This window comes from Rhincodon typus, chromosome 29 (assembly GCF_021869965.1).
Source record: "Rhincodon typus isolate 14 chromosome 29, sRhiTyp1.1, whole genome shotgun sequence".
NCBI classification, from domain to species: Eukaryota; Metazoa; Chordata; class Chondrichthyes; order Orectolobiformes; family Rhincodontidae; genus Rhincodon; species Rhincodon typus.
Genome location: NC_063360.1, coordinates 1,864,847 through 1,886,882, shown reverse-complemented (window position 1 = coordinate 1,886,882; position 22,036 = coordinate 1,864,847). Strand labels below are relative to the sequence as shown.

The following is a 22,036-nucleotide window of genomic DNA, read 5'->3' as shown; positions in this document are numbered from 1 at the left end:
ATGTTATGCTGTTGAGCACTGGCTGCATGCCCAGTACAAGTTTCTATTTTTTTTAATATTCTTTGGTAGAGATGTGCAGCAAGTTTGCACATCCTTACTTTGAAAAGTTTGGTTTCTAACCTAAGGAGCCCTGAAAATCAAAATGTAGGCCCTAAAAGTCAAATAGTAGCCAAGAAAATCTGGGAGTGCATGTTCTTGAAAAGAAGAAAAAAGACAAATTTTGACCCAGCAAAAGACAATATACTCCCATTTTGTAAACAGGAAATCTACTGTTGACTTGCAAGCAAATTAAATCCTGCTTACTTACCGCTGGCCACAATGAAAATAAAACAGCTCAAAGACATGACAGAACATGTTCAGTTCTGAACTTGACAATAAACAATGCTAATCAATAGTCATTAACTTCAAGGTATTTAACCAACAAATGAAATAGGATGGCCCAAGATCAATGTCCCAACCCATAGCCCAATGTCATGGGGTTAGCTACAGATGGACACTTCTGCATTGTTTGTACCATTTCATAGACAGATAACCGGTTGGAAAGTAGATCACATCATCTTAGCAACCAGACCTATTGTTATGAGACCTAGTTTATAGACAATGATACATGCAAGGAAGAAAGAAATGCTTCTGAAGTGTGGTCAATCAGGTAACTTCGTAATACAGCAGTCAACTTGCATACAAGGCACCACCAATAGCAATGAGATATCCCGATCTCTTGTTTTTAAATGATGTAGGTTGTGGAATAATAGGTAGAACTCATCTATTCTTTTTCAAATAGTGTTACTGGATCTCTTACGTCCTCTTGAGAAGACTTTCGTTTGAGGTCTAATCCTAAAAACTGGGCTGAAGAGTCTATTCTAACTGTTCTCCTACCCAATACTTATTCTTTAAAAAAAACAGTGAAAATACTTGCATTGTGATAATGCCACTGCACCAGTAATCCAGAGACCCATGTTAATGCTCTGGGGCGTGGGATCAAATCCCACCATGACAGCTGGTGGAATTTAAATAAATATAGAATATAAAACTAGTCTTAGTGATAGTGATCATAAAAACTATAATCAAGAGTTAAGCAAAACAATGGGGATAAACATTCATGCAGCAGTAAAACTAAAGGACACAAAACAAGCCATTTTACCCAATCTTCATATTTTATAGCATGTCATGGTAAGCCTCAAGAGTGGAAGCAATATTTACATAACTGAGTTCATCGGAATTCATTCATTAACATTTGCAGCGAAGTTTCAAAAAGTAACATTCAAACCAAAACAGCAGCCACAACTCAGAAATTTAACAAGGAGAAAGACAGTGACAAAATCTGTCTGCAAGGCCCTTTTACACTTGCTCTGCATTGTTCTCCTTACCCCACCTAAGAAGAATGGTAACCTTTCCTGTGTCTCAGGTTCCAGTGTTTTTCTGTCAAGACGTAATCTTTCATACTTTACTTGGTCCAATTCTCTACCTTCCCACTCTTGTTTTGTTTCTCGTTCCCATGCTCCATGTGGTCTAATGAAGAAAGAAAATTAATATTTCATGCTTCATTTTGGGCTAACTGGACTCAAATTACCAAGTAACCATTTATACATACAAGGCCCAGGTGACATCTACTTGGAAAAAGAACAGAGAATGAAAAATGTAAACAGTATATTTCTAATGGAATGCAAAAGCAAAGAAGTGCTGAATTATAAAGCAGGTGGAAAAAATCTAGCAATGCTACAATAGCAGATGGAGTTCTGGGTTTAATATGTAGGAACAATGAATATAAGACAGACAATGACAAACCAGTGCAAGGCATCAGTTAAGCAAGTATTGGTTATCAATTATCGATAACTCTTATTACAGAAAGAAAGTTGGAGACGTCAGGACAGTGCAGCGTAGATACAGTTGGAAAGTTCCACTACTTCCTTTGACCCCAGTTCTGCTCTCTACGGTCAAACTGCCTGTCAGTGGATGAATGAATATTACTCCTAATTAGTTATCAGGAAGATTTAAACTACTATTTTCAGTCCGTGCCAGAGAAAGACTAGAAATGTTCCTTGCTACTTACTCTATTGCTCTTATTAGTTGGTTAGCTTGCGCCAGAGCAGGAAAAGCTTGATATTCTTTTTCAATTCTACAACCTAACGAAAAATAGACACCTTAATTCTTCTTACAGCCAAAACCATAATCCATGATTGTATCATCTTAGGTTCAATAATTCCAATACTCACTCTGCTGGTTAGCATCCTAAAACCTCCAGAGACCAATGTGCCCAAAACTCAGCTGTCTATGTCCTGCCTTATTCTACATCCTGCTGACACAACACTCCTTGGCCTCACTGTATCACTAACATCTCACCACTTTCAATGTTAATGACCTCTAAACCCCAAAGGATGAAATTTAAAGCCTCCGTTTTCTACTTGCTTCACAGCTTCATTTCACTCCATACAGCACCCTCCCAATGAGTTAAGTTCCACGTCGTAAGTTTCAGGTCTCTTAACTGACTTTATTCCTTCCTTTATCTTACAGTTGCTGATCAGGAATATCTATTTACGTTCCTCAAGGAGTTTACAGAATCGATACAGTCACAGCTTCGTTATAGTCACCAAGTTATCCAATAGGGAATTCAGAAGCTAATTATTTACCCGAAGTTTGGCAATAATATGGAACTAGGAGTGGTTAAAGTGAAATAGTACAGATACATTTAGCTGTTTAGTAGTAAAGATTCTGAATGTTTCTGAGAAAAGACACATACTGCCAATAGCAAAATTTGACAGTTTGAAAGAATACCAAGGGGAAATCCAATATTTATAATGCACAAGAGGACAGTGCTGATTGGTTTACAGGTGTACATATTTTTTGTCTACAAACAAAGCCCTGTGTGATAATGAATGTAGCTTCCACCACAAATATGCTAAACTGCAAGCCCAATCAATTATCCTAACTTGGTTGTCAGCGCAATTGGTTGCACACTCAAAGTTCTTCAGTAAATATTGTCCAATGGCAGAATCACATCTAATGTTGGACACTGTGTTACAAGCTTAAGGTGGTTGAGTATGGCAAGTAATTTACTTGTTGCAAACAGCTGAAGGGATATGCTGTTTTTCACAAACCACCAGTTTTTTTGAAAAGTATTGCCTGCATACCTGGCATCAGGCTAGCACTAAAATTTATATACCATTTTATTCATTGATGAGAAAGGCAGAACATGTTTTTGGCTTGATTGCAACATCCTGAGAGTGGCAGGTAACACTCATGTTGCTACTACGTATTAGCAATGTGAAACAGCAAGCTTCACCTGTTGCTTAAACTTTTAAGGTACCTTCCCTTTAATCTGCAGTAGACTGGGGACTTTCAAAGATTTTCCCCCTTAATTGGTATTCTTGCATATTCTCCTGATGAGTGCAAAATGAAAGCTTTGACAAAATATGTGTTTTTCGGCATCACTCAATTTCTGTACTACCAAGTGACTATTGGTATATCTGAGACAGAAGTACATCAAATCCAAATTTGGGGTATCAACAACACAGTTCATTTTACAGTTAAGAATAGGTAAGCTCAATGCTAAATTTCTTCAAGAGCGTATTAAATCTAATGTGATACCATTTCATTTCTAAATTCATTTATAATACAGTACTCAGTATTGTAGGGAACAGTATTCTACCTTCATTAATATGGATGTAGCATACAAGAGCAAGGAATTCATGCTGAAGTACATGGTTAGACCTGAAGTGGAGAATTGTGTACAGTTCTGGGTACCACACTTTCAGAAAGATGTGAACGCATTAGAGGGTGCAAAAGAGATTTACAAAAATGGTTCATGGCTGAGAAACTTCAATTCTTAGGCTAAATTGAAGAAATCGTTTGCTTTGAAGACGAGAAGGCTGAGGAGATTTGATAGGAGCTTTCAAAATCGTCAGAATGGATGGGGGAAACTACTTCTGCTTATAAAATGATAGAGAACCGGGTGCTTAGATTTAAAGTGTTTTGCAACAGAAGCAAACTTTTCTCCATTTAGGGAATGTAATGTAGTGTCTAGAAATGTGGTGGAGGAAGATTCATTCAGGCATTCAAAAGGGCATTAAATAATTATTTGAATAAAAACAATGTCCAGGGTTACAGGGAAAAGACATTCTACCTGCCACACTAATGAGTAATGTGATACATGAACTTTAGTGCTGATGTATTGATAGTTATGTAGGCCATATATCCCAAGGACTGGTGGATCACATTCCTTCAAGTATTTTCAACAAGTAAAGTACTGACTGTACCCAATCAGACTGCACTTGCAAAACTCAACACATTGTCCAACATGAGGTAGCATTCTGTAACTGGACAACAACTGCTGATTATCCCGAGTATGTGAACAATTACATTGACAACCGATTCGTGATCCTGGTTGACAATCCTTTTCTGGTTCATTTGCATGTACTGGAGGCTACATTTATTAATAAACAGGGTCTTGTTCTTTGCGACAGAAAGAATGAAAGGCAATGCCTAATCAATAAGGATCATTCTTGAACCACTGCAAGTCCATATAGCATACGCATACCCACAGTGGTGTTAGGATGGATATTTCAAGATTTTTACTTAGTAACATAAGACCATAAGATACAGGAGTAGAATTAAGCCATTTGGCTCATTGAATCTGCTCCACCATTCCATCATGGCTGATATGTTTCTCAAATGCATTCCATTGCCTTCTCCCCATAATCATTGATCCTCTTACTAATCACGAACTTGTCTCTCTCTGTCTCAAATACACTCAATGACATGGTCTCCACAGTCTTCTGCAGCAATAATTTTCACAGATTCACCACCATCTGGCTGAAGAAATTTCTCCTTACCTCTGTTCTAAAGGGTTGTGCCTTCACTCTAAGGCTGTGCACTTAGATCCTAGTCTCTCCTACCACTGGAAAAATCATCTCTGCATCCACTCCATCATGGACTCTCAGTATTCTGTAAGTTTCAATGGGATCCCCACTCATCCTTCTAAGGGTACAGAACCAGAGTCCGCAACCGCTCATCATGTGACAAGCCGTTCATCCCCAGGATCATTCTTGTAAACCTCCTCTATGCCCCCTCCAAAGCCAGCACATTCTTTCCAAGATACAGGGCCCAAAACTGCTCACAATACATGGTGTGGGGGGGGTCTCAACATTTTACAATTCATATAAATGATTTGGATAAATGGACTGAATGCATGGTAGCTGAATTTGCTATAGATAAGTGGGAATGTGGGGAGATAAGTAGGAAAGTTATTTGTGAAGAGGACATAAGGAGCCTGAAAAGGGATATGGATAGGTTAGAATCATAGAATCCCTACAGTGTGGCAAGAGGCCATTTGGCCCATTGATTCTGCACTGACCATCTGAAGAGCATCCCACCCAAACGCAGCCCCCACCCTATCCCTGTAACTCCATATGTGCCATGGCTAACCCACCCTAACCTGCACAACCCTGGACACTACAGACAATCTAGTATTGCCACTCGATCTAACTTGCCTATCTTTGGACTGTGGGAGGAAACTGAAGCACCCAAGGGAAACCCAAGCAGAGACAAGGAGAACGTGCAAACTCCACGCAGACACCCAAGGCTGGAATCAAACCTGTGTCCCTGGTGCTGTGAGGCATGAGTGCTAACCACTGAGCTACCGTGCTGCCCGTTATGTAAGGTTAAGTAAGTAGGCAAGGATCTGGCCAATGGAATACAATGTAGAAAAATGTGAAATTGTCTATTTTTGCAGAAAGAATATAAAAGAAACATATCACCTAAATGATGAAAGGTTGCAGAGCTCTGAGATCTGGGTGTCCATGTGAATACGCCACTAAGGTTAGTATGCAGGTACAGCAAGTGATCGGGAAAGCTAATAATGTTGTTCTTTATTGCGAGGAGATTTGAATGCAAGAGTAGGGAGGTTATGCTTCAGTTTTACAGGGCATTGGTGAGACCATGAATTGCTATGTACAGTATTGGTTACCATCCTTTTGGAAGGATGTCAATGCAATGGAAGCAATCCAGAGAAGGTTTACTTGACTAATACCTGGAAATAAGCAGATTGCCTTATGAAGAAAGGCTAGACAGACTAGGCCTGTATTGTCTTGAATTCAGAAGCGTCAGAGTTGACTCAATTGAAACATACAAGATCCTTAAGGGTCGTGATCAGGTGGATGTCAAAAGAATGTTTTCTCTTGTAGAGGATTCCAAAACCGGGGATAACATTGTTTAAAAAGGAGGGGTCACCTATTAAGAGAATAATGAAGAAACTTTTTTTCCCCTAAGAGGATTGACTATCTTTGGAATATCCTTCCTCAAAAGGCAGTGAATGAAGAATCTTTAAATATGAAGGTAGAGAGATTCTTGATTACCACGGGGTGAAAGATTATCAGGACATAGAGCAATGCAGCGTTGAGGTTAATGTCAGATCAGCCATGATCTTAATGAATGACAGAGCAGGCCCAAAGGGTCGTGTGGCTTACTCTTGTTACTTGTTTGTATGATTGGAAGATTGTTGGGCCGAGGACACTACCCTGAGGAACTCCTGCAGAGATGAGATAACTGACCTCCAACAATTACAACCATCTTCCTTTGTGCTAAGTATGAATCCAACCACGATTCCTATTTACTCATTTTGCTAGGGCTCCTTCATGCCACACTCAGTCAAGACAGCCTTGTTTTCAAGGGCAGTCACTCTTGCGTCACCTGTGGAAATCAGCTCTTTTGTCAGTGTTTAAACGAAGGCTGTAATGTGGTCAATAACTGAGTGAAATTGGAGGAACCCAAACTGAGTGGCAGTGAACAGGTTAATCTAAGCAAGTGCAGTTCGATGATTTGATCCATTGCTTTACTGATGAATGAGAGTAGACTGATGGGCCAGTAATTTACCAGGTTGGACTGTTTTGCTTTCCTTCGCTAAAGGACTCAAGGGAACTAGATGGGTTTTTTACATTATTTCCATCGTCACCATTACCGAAACCAACCTTTTGTTCCAGTTAGGGCTTTTGGATTACTTGTCCAGTAATCATTATCACTCTGTTACCTATCCCTCACCTCCTCTCCCACCTAGTGGCAAAGTTAGCTAAGCAAAAGAAGCATAGTTTAGAAGACGACTGCTCTATTTAAGGTCAGCTAAATACAGATTGAACAGGGATTGTTTCTAGGGCCTAATTGATCATTCTCAGTCAGTTACACTTATTTTTATTTTTACTGATTGAGCTTTCAGGGGATATGAATGTCTATAATTCTCACCAATTAGACATCTTCTCTCAGAATTATTTGAAAACTGGAAGACAATCAAGATTTGCTTTACCCAATATCAAAAAACTGTCGTTTTACAGCTTCTTCCAAGCACATTTTCTGTAGCAGCCATTCCCTCTGTCGGTAAGTTCGTTCCTGTGTTTGCTTTTCTGCCTATATAAAAGGAACACATTCAGTAGACATCACCTTTACTTAACTCTGTGCCAGGCTAATAGTTATTCACTGAGATTATAGCTCACACAAACAACTAGTACAAGTTTAAAACAAACACACAGTTCTGGAAAAACTTAGAAGGTCTGGCAGCATTTGTAGAGAGAAAAACAGAGTTAACGTTTGTATCCAGTGACCTTTCTGCTCACAGTTCCGATGAAAAGTCACTGGAATGAAATGCTAGATAACAAGGTGTACAGCTGGATGAACACAGCAGGCCAAGCAGCATCAGAGGAGCAGGAAGGCTGACGTTTCAGGCCTAGACCCTACTATCTCCGGAATGAAATGCTAGCTGCTTTTCTCTCTGCAGATGCTGCCAGACTTGCTCAGTTTCTCTAGAACTTTATGGTTTTGTTTTAAATTTTGAGGGTTTGGATTAAATCAAGAAAGCACTAAAAAAATTAAATTTAATTATCCAACCTCTCAGCCAATCTAGATAAAATATATTAGAAGTGGAATCAGGAGACCACAGCTTGTATGACACCAACATCTGTCAGTGACCAGACGGTGCAGTAATTAAGAAAAGATGCAAAAAATAGTCAAAGGTCCACAGACAGACAAAAATTAACAACAGAATCACAATAGGGCATTTTCAATTTCCATTTGCAGATCATTCTCCTTACCTCCCCTAACAATAACCTCTGCCTTATCGGAAAAGATTCATCCAGTCTCCCTCTTTCAAGACACATCCTCTCAAGCTGGAGTCGATCAAGGTCCCTTTCTAATAACTCTCTAGCTTCTTCTTCCCATATTTCACGCTCTCTAGAGAGAAACAGAAAAAACATCACTTCAGAAATCAAATACCCTGAAGTGAGCATTATATAGATGCAAGTCACCTTCAACTTCTTTGTGTAAATTAAAAATTAACAGGAAGATTGACAATGACTAAAATGGCATTAATTGTCCTATATTCAAGGCTCGTGTTTTACAAATTTCATGAGAAAATTAGATAAAATGGCAGAAGTTGGTCTCATGAAATAACAGATCGTAGAAAGTGACGAACTTTTATTTGATTACCATATATCAATGACTCTTGTAATATGTTATTGAAAGTGCGAAAGGAACAAGGGGAGAAAGTACTTCTAAAACAAAGGACGGTATCCAGTGGTCTCTCTTGGACAGGACTATTATATTTTGATATCTGATCTGTGCAGATTTAACAACCTCAGGTAGACAATTTGGAGAGGGGGAAACCAGGCAAGTAACTTCTTTGATCACATTCCAATAATCTCTACTACAAATGCGGCATGGGCAGAAATGGCGTTACATTAGACATTGTATACTCTGTGCTAGGAAAACCCTATCAATGCTAACTGACAAAACTCCAAGCATTGTAGCCACTTTGCCAAGGCAATAAATTGGTCCCAGAATTTACATCATAAAGAAGAACCAATAATGTTAGCAGATGACAGGAACGGACTGCAATCAAATATCTGATCTGCAATCAGTGAATGACTGCAGCTTCCAACTTCTCTTAGTCTCTTCATGATGAAGGCTGTACTCTTTTTGTTCCTCAGCTAGTGTCAAAATTTAGTCAAAAGACAAAGGGAATTGAGAGACTGCTACGTGCTGTGTGCGACAGAGTCACGGCTCACTCCTGCTTCACCCGACTGTGCCTTACAACCCGAGGGCTTCTCAATCCACTGGATAGACTGCACAGTGTCCTCAGGCAATGCAAAGGGTAGAGGGGTCTGCCTCCTGACCAACACCTCTTGGTGCTCAGATGTGATGACCCTGTTGGGTTACTGCTCTCCAGACCAGGAATATCTAACGATTAAGTGCTGTCCCTACTACCTGCCGTGGGATTTTACTTCTGTTATCCTGACAGCAGTTTACATCCCACCCCATGCAGAAGTGAAAGGTGCACTTGATGAAATATACACCGCTACAAATAACCTTCAGATGGAATACCCTCCGGCCTTGTTCATCGTAGCTAGTGACATCAACCATGCCAACCTCAAGAATATGCTACCAAGATACCACCAACACGTTTCCTGTCCCACCAGAGGCCCAAACATCCTGGACCATTGCTGCATAATCAAAGACGCCTATCGCTCCATCCTCTGCCCACATTTTAATAAATCAGACCATAAGGCTGTGCTCCTTCTCCCAGCTTACAAGCAGAAACTGAAGTGTGAAGATCTGGTACAGAAAGTCTTACAGTAGTAAGCTCCTATGTGACTGCTTGGAGTTGGTGGACTGGTCTGTATTCAAGAACTCAGTGGTCAACCTAAATGAATACGCCACTACCGTCACAGATTTCATCAGCAAGTATGTAGAGGACTGGTGCCAAAGAAGTTAATGCGAGTGTTCCCCAGCCAGAAACCATGGATGAACTGGAAGGTCTAATCCCTATTGAAGTCCGGGTCTGAGTGACCTTGATCTATACAGGAAAGCCATCAGGGACACCAAGAGACAATACCAGACTAAGCTAGAGTTCTGGACTAACCACACAAACACATGTCGGCAGTGGCATGGGTTACATGGTATAACAGGCTACAAAACAAAGTCGGGTAGAATCGCTGACAACAATGCATTCTATGCTTGTTTTTAATGGAAGGTCAGTGAAATGATGCCACCTGCCTGCCAGCCTCTGGTTAACCTGTACCCACAGTCACTGCCGCAGATATCAGATCAGCATTCTTGAGGATGAACCCACAGAAAGCGACTGGCCTGGATGGAGTCCATAGCTGTGCACTCAGCTCCTAAATGGACCAGCTGGCGGGAGTATTTACAGACATCTTTAACGTCTGCTTATTCTGATGTGAGGTTCCCACCTGCATCAAGAAGACCACCATCATCCCAGTGCAAAAGAAAAATCAGGCAATGACTTTCGCCCTAACATCCATCATTATGAAGTGCTTCAAGAGGTTAATATTGGCACACATCAAATCCAGCATCCCAGACTGCCTTGATCTGCTACAATTTGTCTGCCGTCACAACAGGCCCACAGCAGACACCATCTCTATAGCCCTACACTCATCCCTGGAACATGTGGATGACAAGGACACCTATATCAGACTCCTATTTATTGACTTTAGCTGTGTCATCATGCCATAACTCCATCAAAACTCATCTCCAAACTCCAAGACCTAGGGCTCTGCTCCCTCCTCTGCAACTGGATCCTTGACTTCCCGTAATCAGTAAGGATAGGTGGCAATACCACAAGAATCCTCAACACTGGTGGCCTGCAAGGCTGCATATTCAGCCCTTTACTATACTCCTTATGCATTCATGACTGTGTAGCTAAATTCAACTCTAACTCCATTCACAAATTTGCTGATGACACCACCATAGTGGGTCGGACTTCAAACAACAAGGCAGAGTACAGAAGGAAGATCACCAGACCCGAAATGTTAATTCTGTTTTTTTCCTTCACAGATGCTGCCAGGCCTGCTGAGCTTTTCCAGCAACTTTGTTTTTGTTCCTGATTTACAGCATCCACAGTTCTTTCGGTTTTTATAGAGTACAGAAGGAGACAGACAGCTTAGTGGCATGGTGTAAAGACAACAATCTCTCCTTCAATGTCAGCAAAATAACGAGCTGGTCATCGACTTCAGGAAGCAGAGTAGAGGACATGCCCCTGTCTGTATCAATGGTGCTGAGGTGGAGGTGGTCGAGAGTTTCAAGTTCCTAAGAGTAAATATCACCAACAATCTGTCCTGGACCATCCCATGTCAATGCTACAGTCAAGAAAGCACACCAACACTTCTACTTCCTCAGAAGGCTAAGGAAATTCAGCATATCTACCATCACATACCAATTTTTTTAGATACACCACAGAAACCATCCTATCTGGATGCATCACAGCTTGATATGGCAACTGTTCTGCCCAAGACTGCAAGAACTTAGAGAGTTCTGAATGTAGCCCAATCCAACGCAAAAACCAGTCATCCTTCCACTGACTCCATTTACACTTCCCACTGCTTCGGATAGCAGCCAACATAATCAGACTCCTCCCACCCGGTTATACTCTCTTCCACCCTCTTCCATCAGGCAGAGATACAAAAGTTTGAAAACACATAGCAACAGATCTAAGAACAGCTTCTTCCCCACTGTTATCAGACTTATGAACGGACCTCTCACATGTAAGAGTTGATCTTTCTCTGCACCTTTTCTGTAGCTTTAACACTATATTCTCATTCTTTTCTTATTAACCTGATGTACTTATGTAAGGTACGGTTTATCAGTTCAGCACGCAATACAATACTTTTTACTGTATCTCAGTACATATGACTATAACAAATCAAATGAAAGGAATTTGGCATAAATCTAACAGTTGTATTCAGTGATCAGAATAAACCAACACCTGCTTAAGAAGATTATTTGCTAGTGTTTCCAATGAATCCTGAATAAAAAAAAGTAAAGTCATCTGGGGATGGCTCATTAAGTATCTATGATTGCTAGTATGTTTAACAAAAACAAATGTAATGGAAATGAGAGTTTATCAGTCTGAATTACTGAAGCATTCAAATTTCAACAATTTTCAGTATTTTGTTCTCTGTAAATATTATGCACTTCAACCCAAGGTGAAAATATTCCACTGTCCTTTTAAGTTTTAAATGCATTCTGAAGTTCAGTACACTAACCTGCGTCTTTCAAAAGCCCACAATGCTTCCTTCGGATCCAACCTCCATGGTTGTTCCTTCAGCTCACGAGTTTTCTCTATATATGAATCTCTCTTTTTGCTGGAAGATCTTCTATGACAACTTCTGGATCTTGAAGTCTGCTTTTCCACAGCAAAAAAAAAAATTGGAACATTGACAGTAGTTTTAGAAGCCTGCAGACTGAACAGAGCATCCACACACATTGTGTGCACAAACCAGTTGCCAAATGAAAATGTAATGTCACAGAAGGTGGGAAAGCCATTCAGTCTTCATATAATGATGGATTTTTGCTAACATTCACACCTCTAATTGTTCAGCCAAAATTCTAAACAAAAGTATATAATATGGTATCACAGAAAAAGACTAAGGAAAGGTAGAAGAGAATCAAGCTTGTGCTTTTTGCATGATTATATGGAATATCAGGAAAAAAAATCCTGAAAGTTTCCAAGCATTACAGAGATATCTTAGATCAGGAACATTGTTACTACTTCACCTAAAGATACCACCAGAAAGACATTTCCAGTGTACATTTTATAATCTTCTCATGTCCTAAAGTGCTTTGTAGACAACTGAAGTGCAGTTACTCTAATGTAGGAAATGCTGTAGCTAATTTATGAACTGCAGGTCCCACATTCAGCAAATGTAACAATCAGATAAACCACTTGATTTATGAATTGAGAAGAGCATTCTTTTAAAAAAAATTCTAGATTAGTACTTATTACTCCTGTTCATTTATCTACAAGAAGGTGAAAGTGAGTTACCTTTTTGAACTGCTGCAGAGCATCTGATGTAGGTATATCATTGATGTTTGGGAAGAAGCTTCAGGATTTTAAACGGTAAAAAATTGCAGCATGCTGCTGTGCAGAGGGACCTGGGTGTCCTTGTGCATGAATCACAGAAGACTGGTTTGCAAGTACAACAGATAATTAAGAAGGCAAATGGAATTTTGTCCTTCATTACTAGACGGATTGAGTTTAAAAGCAGGGAGGTTACACTGCAGTTGCATAGGGTGCTGGTGAGGCCACACCCGGAGTACTGCGTGCAGTTTTGGTCTCCTTACTTGAGAAAGGATGTACTGGCACTGGAGGGGATGCAGAGGAGATTCACTAGGTTGATTCCAGAGTTGAAAAGGTTGGTTTATGAGGAGAGGCTGAATAGACTGGGACTTTATTCATTGGAATTTAGAAGAATGAGGGGGACTCTTACAGAAACATATAAAATTATGAAGGGAATAGATAAAATAGAAGCAGGGAGGTTGTTTCCACTGGCGGGTGAAACTAGAACAAGAGGGCATTCGCCAAAATAAGGGGAAGCAGATTTAGGACTGAATTGAGGAGCAACTTCTTCACTCAAAGGGTTGTGAACCTGTGGAATTCCCTGCCCAGTGAAGTTGTTGAGGTTTCCTCATTGAATGTTTTTAAAACTAAGGTAAAAAAATTTTTGAATAGTCAATTAAGGTTTATGGTGAGAGGGTGGTAAGTGAAACTTAGGACATGAAAAGATCACCCATGATCGAATTGAATGGCAGAGTGGGCTCAAAGGGCCAGATGGCCTACTCCTGCTCCTGGTTCCTATGTTCTTATGAGCCAGCAACAATGAGCGATTGGTGATATAGTTCCAAGTCAGGATGCGTAACTTACAGGATAACCTTTCAGTTGGTCGTGTTCCCCTACATCTACCACACTTGTATTAATTGTAGAGGTCAAAGGTTTGGAAGATATTGTCAAAGAAACTTTGGCAAGTCCCTGTATTGCATCTGGTAATTAGCACTCACTGCTCCGACTTTATGTTGGTGATGGAGAGAGTGAATGATCAAGGTGGTGAATGACTTGCCAATCAAGCCTCCCGATCATTCATGAAGAGCATTCTATCACACGCCTCACTGTGTTTTGAAGTTGCTGCGCAATCTTTAGAAGTCACAATACAATCACGGCAGCATTATTGGACTTTCTGCTCTTGTAGCCACAGTATTTATGTGGTTCATTCAATTAGATTTCTGGTAAATGTAACCCTATCATAGGATGTTAATGATGGGAGATTTAGCAATGTTAATGTTGTTAAGTGTCAAGGGGAGATGGCGTGATTTTCTTTTGTTGATGATCATTGCTTGACCCATGTGTGGTACAAAATAATGTATAGAATATCTTGTGGCTATTTGAGGGAAAAAAATGGACATGGATTTAATATCTCTGAAAAAGTACATACAACAGTACAGCATCAACTAAGATCTTATGCTATTCTCTGGAGTGAGACTGGACTTAACACTTGGAATGGGTGGGTTGCCTTGAGGAAGGGTTGGACAGAATTAAGGAGAGCAAGACTGAAACATAACATCCTGAGGAGTCCTGACAAGGTGGATTGAAAACAATGTTTATTCTTGTAGGAGAATCCAGCGATCAAGGTCACTGTTTAAAAATAAACACTCGCCCATTTAAGACAGAGATAAGGATAATTTTTTTTTTTATAAGAGATGTGAGATTTTGCAACCCTTTTCCTCAAAAGGTGATGACAGAACAGCCTCAAAACACAGTGACAAGAAGGTCACTTGCCCTCTTGCAAAAAATATCACTATACTTTATGGTTCCTCCATTGTTCTTTTGGGGGGGTGGGGGGGTCGGGGTTACAACAGACAATATTTCTCACCTTTCATACTTGCAAGTTGTTGTCATTTTTGATAGGGTTTCCTGATATTTTTAAATTCTGAAACCCTCCTCCTGGCCCCTGTATTTCAAGTTTACAACCAACTGCTGGAACAACAAAAAACCCATTCAAATGAAAAAAGTTAAATCATTTCCAATGGTTTTCTTCCTACTTTATATTTGCACAATAAACACTTTAGCAAGTGAAGTTTAAAATACACACACCTAGGATAGGTGGTGAAAAAATAAGATGACAGAAATCCAGTTTTTTGTTTCCCTTAATTTTAGAAAAATGTCTCTGGTATAAAAATGCCTGTGTACAGGCAAGCTTTTTCACAGAGAAAGGCTTTGATGCAGAGGAAACATCAGGAGTCCAGCTAATTCTGAAGAGCTTAACCATCCATACCTAGGGTTTGCTTTAGTATCAGCCACGGGAGGAGATGCAAGAAAGAAAACCATTTAATTGGATTCTAACCCATCGGCCCAGCACTGAGTCTCTTGTTTCTTTCATGGAGGTGCTGAAAGTGTTTGCAAATTCCTGCTTTGAAAGCAGTTTGATCCTTAAACCTTTAGATCCAAGGAGCTCTTTGAAATCAAAATGTAACCCACAAGAAATGAAAAATTATTTTGACCACTTCTTCCAACTCAGTGCTGCCACCATTCAGCCAGCTGTCACAGAGATGATTGGTTTTCAACATGGGCATTTTCAAGGATCAGCTTTAGTATTGTGGCTCCTCACTGCTACATTTGAATTCCTAGCAAAGGATCACCAGTGAAGCAATAAGAACATAATGGAGATAGAGACTGTCATGGTCACTCATCACAGACGTTGCCCATGATAATGCCATCTTATACAATACAGACAAAGTTGTTTTAAAGTTGGTGATTGAGTGGCAATCAATTAATCAGACTACTTGTACTGGATAATGTGGAGCATGAAACACCTTGGAGCTGCATTGTTCAGGTAAGCGAACAGTAACCATCAAATTCCTGATGTATGTGGTAGTGGGTGGAGAGGATTTGGAGTCAGCTGATGAACGAGAGAACCCCCAGCCTTCAACCTGCTTCCCATAGTCAGAATTTTGTTTATGGTGCAGATAATTTGGCAATTAAATAGTTGACCAATCAGTCATCTTGCCAACCAATCAGCACCCTTTTCTCCTGTAGTATAAATTCTTGTCCTGATGACTGCAACATATCTCTCACTTTGACAAGACTCAAGTTAAGTTTCTGGTCTAGAGAGTCACATTAGCACAAGAGGTAGTCAGTTAGCCCTTCAACCCCACGTCGTCTTCCTCTGGAGAAATGCAGTATCCCACATTAACTCAACAACCTTGCAAATTTATTTCCCTGAAGTGATCATCCAATTTAAAAATTAAAACAAAGTCCTGGAGAAACTCAGCAGGTCTGACAGCATCTGGGGCAAGAAAAACATGTTTCAGATCCAATATGACTTCTACAGAACTTCTGAAACAAAATATTAACTGTGTTTCATACCCCATTAACACTTCCAGACCTGCTGAGTTTCTTCACTTGCTATGTTTATTTCAGATCTCCAGAGTCCATAGTATTATGCTTTTATTTTTGAAATCACTGATCATCTCTGCTTCTCACCCTTGTGGGAAATGAGTTTCAGGTCTTTACCACTCGCTGCGCAAGATAGCTCTTCCTTACACCACCCCTTAAATTGCTTGCTCAAAGCTTCAAACTGTTTTCCCCTGGTCCTTCCATCATCAGCTGATTGGATCAGCTTTTCTCTGTGTACCTTATCTGAACCTGCAAAAATCTTGCTTACTTCTACCAAATCTCCACTCAACTTCCTTTATTTCAAAGAGAACACTCACCAATTCTCCAAATTAACCTTGCAGCTATGATCATTCTTCAGTATGCTAATGGTGAAAAATTTGGCAAGAATGTTATTAAACTTCATAGGCAGACGGTTACCCTTTGCTGTCAGAGGTGGTCATTTCATGGCACCTGTGATGTACAAAATCTCTTGCCATTTAGAAGTCCAAGTCTGAATGTTGTCTAGGTCTGGTTATAGTTAGGGAAGTTTTCCGTTACAGCTATAACACTGGCAGCTACCCGACAACGTAGGTAATTGTGCAGGAATGTCCTGTACACCAAAAACAGGACAAATCTAACTTAGTCTATTTCTGCCGTACTCATCATGATCATCAGTAAACCAACATAAGGGGTCATTTGCAGTGCTATCAAGAATCACTTGCTTAACAGTAACCTGCTCACTGATGCTCAATATGGGGGTTCTGGATCACTCAGCTCCCGACCTCAATACAGTCTTGGTTCAAACAAGAAGAGAAGAGTTGAATTCCAGAGGTGACGTGAGAATGACAGCCTTGATATCAAGAAGATGCTGTAGAGGAGGCCACATCAGGTGCAGCGGATGCATCGGTAAGACCAAGCAGAGACTCGGAGGCCGTTCTGTGGAGCATCTGCGCTCTCTACCCAACAAACACCACCACCTTCCGGTCGTGAAACATTTTAACTTCCCCTTCCACTCCCTGGGTGACATGTCCATCCTGGGCCTCCTCCAGTGTCACAATGATGCCACCCACAAACTAGAGGAGCAGCGCCTCATATTCCGCCTTGGGAGCCTACAGCCCGATGGCTTAAATGTGGATTTTGTCAGTTTCAAAATCTCCCCAACCCCGGCCTCATCCCATGACCAACCCTCCCTCTCATCCCCACCTCCTTGACCTGACACAACCTGTCCATCTTCTCTTCCACCTATCCGCCCCTCCCACCTCACTGACCAATCCCGACCATGGCCTACATGCACTCACCTATCACCATCCCACCTACCTTCCCCAGTCACACCCCTCCTCCCTATTTATTTGAGCTCCCCTCCCCCGCCCCATTTCTGAAGAAGGTCCCAACCCAAAACGTCAGCTTTCCTGTTTCTCTAATGCTGCCTGGCCTGTTGTGTTCCTCCAGCTCCGCACTTTGTTATCTTAGCCTTGACATCAAACCTGCATTGGATCAAATGTGACAACAAAGAGTTCTAGCAAAACTGGAGTCAATGGCAATCAGATGGAAATCTCTGACGTTTGGAGTCAAACCTGGCACAAAGGAGGATGCTTGTGATTGTTGGAGGTCAGTCATCTCAGCTCCAGGACATCTCTACAGGAGATCCTCAGGGTAGTGTTCTCAGTTCAACTATTTTAGGCTGCTTTGTCAATGACTGCCCCTCCATCATATAGTCAGAAATAGGGATGTTCACTGACGATTGCACAATGTTCAGCAGCATATCCAGGGCTGGGTTGATAGGTGACATTCATACCAAATGACCATTCAACAAGAGATGGCATTACTATTGTTGAATCCCCCACTATCAACACGTGTTTTACCATTGACCAAAAACTGAACTGAATGAACTAAATACTGTGGCAACAACAGCAGGCCAGGAATTCTAACTGGAATCTTTATCCATGCCTTTGTTACCTATAGACTCAGCAAAAAAAAAAATGCTGGACTAGTTAAGAACATTAAGTGGTCGACATTGTTAGATAGATATCAGAGATGCAGAATGGATTGTACTGGAATGACTTAGCTGGAGACAGACCTTGTTTTGCAGAAAAACTAATACCATGGGAAACATGGGTTCAAATCCCACCTTGGCAGGTGGTGAAATTTAAATACATCAAAGAAAATCTAGAATGAAAATGTTAAACAACTAAAGTCAATTGCCGCAAAAACCTATTTATTCATTGGTGTTCTTAAGGAAAGGAGATCTGCCATCCTTGCCTGGTCTGGCCTACATGTGACTCCAGACCTACAGCAATGTGGTCAATTCTTAACTGACCTCTGTGATGATCTAGCAAGCCACTCACATATACTACATTGCTAGAGTCTAAAACAAGAAATCTTGGAACGCCCTTTCTTACAGAACTGTGGGCATCTCTAATCCCAAGCACTGCGTAGTTTAAGAAGGAAACTCACCACCTCCCTCTCCAGGGGAATTAGGAATGGGCAATAAATGGTAACCTAGCCAATGACACCAACAACCCATTAATTAATTTTTAATTAATTTCTGTACTGGAAATAACAATGGCCAAGCACAACCCTATTGATCATCCCCCGCAACATGTGGGGCTCATGCCACAATTTGGGACAGCCATCTTACAGAAGTATCAAACAACAGCTCACCTAGACAATGCCTCAGACACCAGCATCGCCATCCTCATCAGAGGTGGTGGAAGTCTGGTACACTGTTGCGTGAGAGTTGTCCTGGGAATCCTCATGTTGTCATTGTTGAGGAAATGTCTTGCTGATTACCACCTACAATTAACCTTGGCTGATGAATCAGTACCCTTTCACATTGAACACCATATGAAGGAAACATGGAGAATGGCAAAAGCAAAGAATGTACTCTGGTTGGACTTCAATGCCATTTACCAAGCACGACTCAATAGCAGCACCACTGAATGATTACAAACAAAATACAGTACATGCTGGAAATCTAAAATATAAACAGAAAGTACTGGAGAAATCCAGCAGGTCTGGCAGCATCTGTGGAGAAAGAAACATGGTTAACTCTTCACGTCCAATATGACTCTTTTTCAGAACTGAAAAGTCATATCAGACTCGAAATATTAACTTTGTAAGTGACACACAGAATTAGTTCCACCTGGGCTATTTGGTTTCTGATCTCATTATTGCCTTGATCCAAACTTGGACAAAAGAGGTGAATTCCAGAGGTAAGGTCAGAGGGCTGTCCTTGACATTCAATGGCATTACCATCATCAAATTCCTTAATATCAACATCCTGGAGTGACCACTGACCAGAAACTGAACTGGACGAGCTACATAAATACTGTGGTGACAAGAGCAGGCCAGGGATTGGGAATTCTGTGGCAAGTAACTCACCTCCTGGCTCTACAAATCCTGTCAATCACGTACAAGGCACAAGTCAGAAATGCGATGAAATACTCTGTACTTGCCTGGGTAAGTGAAACTCCAACAACACTCAAAAAGTTTGACACTATATAGGATACAGAGTCCCTTTTAAGTGTTACCCTAGCCACCAACACTGATGGTCAGTGGTGGCAGTCATCTACAAGATGCACTGCAGTAACTCATCAAGGCTCCAAAAACACCTCTGAAACACACAGTCTTGACTATCTAGAAGGACAAGGGAAGCATATGCAGGCAACAGCACCACCTCCATCAAGTTCCCCTGCAAGCTGCACACCGTCCTGACATGGAACTATACCACAGTTCCTTCACTGTCACTGGGTCAAAATCTTGGAACTCCCTTCCTTATAGAATTGTGGTCATCTCTAATCCCAAGGACTGCATAGTTTAAGAAGGAAACTCACTATCTCCCTCTCCAGGGGAATTATAAATGGGCAGTAAATGGTGACCTAGCCAACAACACCAACACCCATTAATTAATTTTTAAAAAGTGGATTTTGATGTAAATCTTTCAGATTAGCCTAATATGAGGGGGGCCATACTTCAAACTGCAAAATCTGTAATGACAACAATATTAAGTAGATAAATTTCAGCCTGGAATTTCAAGAGATTATAATCCTACTACAATCTTTTTGGGTTTAGCTGCAATAAGTAATCTCACCAAAGAACATACCCGCCTCCTTTCTTTACTCCTTCGTCTCTCCGAGCTCCTACTCCTCCTCCGTCTCTCCGAACTTCGACTCCTCCTCCTCTCAGAGCTCCGACTCCTCCTTCGCCTTTCTGAGCTCCAATGACTCCATCCCCTCTCTGAGCTTCGACTCCTCTTCCTCCCCTCCGAGCTCCGACTTTTCCTCCTCCTCTCCAAGCTCCAACGACTCCTTCCCCTCTCTGAGTTTCGACTCCTTCCTCTCCCTATCCTTTTTCTCTCTGAACTTCGAGTTCCTGGAGACAATCAGAGAGACAGACAAACATATAGGCAGAAACAATGTTTTTTAGATAGCAACAAACTGCTGCTTTTTTTTTGATACAAGTAAGTGATATTCCAATGTATACAATTTGATTCAACAAATGATAGACTTTAGATCACAGAAACAGAAAGAACGCTGTCAGTTACACTGAGCTCTGCAGTTATAAAGACTGGAAAAATTACAGTGGACATGTACATTAGTCACTGTGGCTCTTGATGTCCTTTATTTGCAGGTGTTTTCTACTAAAAAACACTGTGTGCAGCAAGTCAAATGAACCAAATGTTCAAGATGTGGCTACATCTCCTGCAATATTCCTTCATTCATTCATACTTAACTGGGATCATGTTGAATTCTGAAGTCCTGCCTGTAGGATGTGATTTCGGTCCATTTTATTTGCTAACTTTCATGGTTCATTGTAATCCTGAGGTTCTCTTCCAACAAGGAGGGGACATCCTGATCCTAGAAGCTGTTATTCTGGCTACCTGCATGGGTGAGGTGGTGCTGCAAGGTCACAATGCCTGTCTAATGTTAGCCAGATTGGTGGGAGTCAATTAATTGTGGATTCCTGTCCTGGACTCCTTCCCTCATCGTCCTGCTGATGGCAACGCTGAAGTTCCTGGAGGATAGTTAGGGATTTTTAGGCTGGAGGTTTGATCATAAGACATTCTAAGCAATGTTTATTGCCCTCTTGTGTTTTGTTGTAGACTCTCATTTCTTCCTTCCTTAATAAAACTTTCCTTTTTTTTATTTCACCTCTTAATTTGATCTAATGTGAATTTCACCATTCTAACACCTCTTTGTTCATACCCAGAGTAGTTTATTTCACAAGTCTTTCATAATTTTACAAATCTGAATAAATTCCAGGAGCCTTGAAGTCAGCACCATGCAGTTTCCCTTTCAAATTTCCCACAAAGCAGTATAAAATATCATTGACGATAAGGCCATAAGACGTAGGAGCAGAAGTAGGCTATTCAGGCTATTGCTCCACCATTCAATTAGATCATGGATCAATTCCGCTTTCTTGCCTTTACTCATACATAATCCCTGACTGATTAAAAATTTGTCTTTCTCAGCTTTGAACATTCTAAAATGACCCAGCCTCAACAGGTGTCTGGATGAGTGCAGTTCCAACACTCAAGAAGCTTGACACCATCCAGGACAAAGCAGTCCACTTGATTGGCATTACTTCCAGAAACATCCACTCCCTCCACCACTGATGCTCAGTAGCAGCAGGTACCATTTACAAGATGCACTGCAGAAATTCTCCAAAGATCCTTAGACATCACCTTCCAAACCCACCACAAATGAGGGGAGGTGATGGCCTAGTGGTATTACCACTGGATTGTTAATCCAGAGACCCAGATAGATAATGTTCTGGGGACCGGAGTTCAAATCCCACCACGACAGATAGTGGAATTTGAATTCAATAAAAATATCT

The 22,036-nt window shown here is 40.9% G+C and overlaps 1 protein-coding gene across 2 annotated transcripts in view; it reads right to left on the bottom strand.

Annotated features, from left to right (window-relative positions):
- Positions 1–1,105: 1,105 nt before the first annotated feature.
- The window catches only part of LOC109915172 (pre-mRNA-splicing factor CWC22 homolog), a 63,560-nt gene continuing 42,629 nt past the window's right edge, over positions 1,106–22,036 (bottom strand). For both annotated transcript variants that reach the window (XM_048614337.1, XM_048614338.1), the window contains 5 exons: positions 20,304–20,572; positions 12,039–12,175; positions 8,073–8,211; positions 7,292–7,392; positions 1,106–1,509 (listed from right to left, as the gene is read on the bottom strand). In XM_048614337.1, the coding sequence (XP_048470294.1) occupies positions 1,248–1,509; positions 7,292–7,392; positions 8,073–8,211; positions 12,039–12,175; positions 20,304–20,572 (908 nt within the window). In that variant the 3' untranslated portion in view covers positions 1,106–1,247. The remainder of the gene's footprint in view (positions 1,510–7,291; positions 7,393–8,072; positions 8,212–12,038; positions 12,176–20,303; positions 20,573–22,036) is intronic.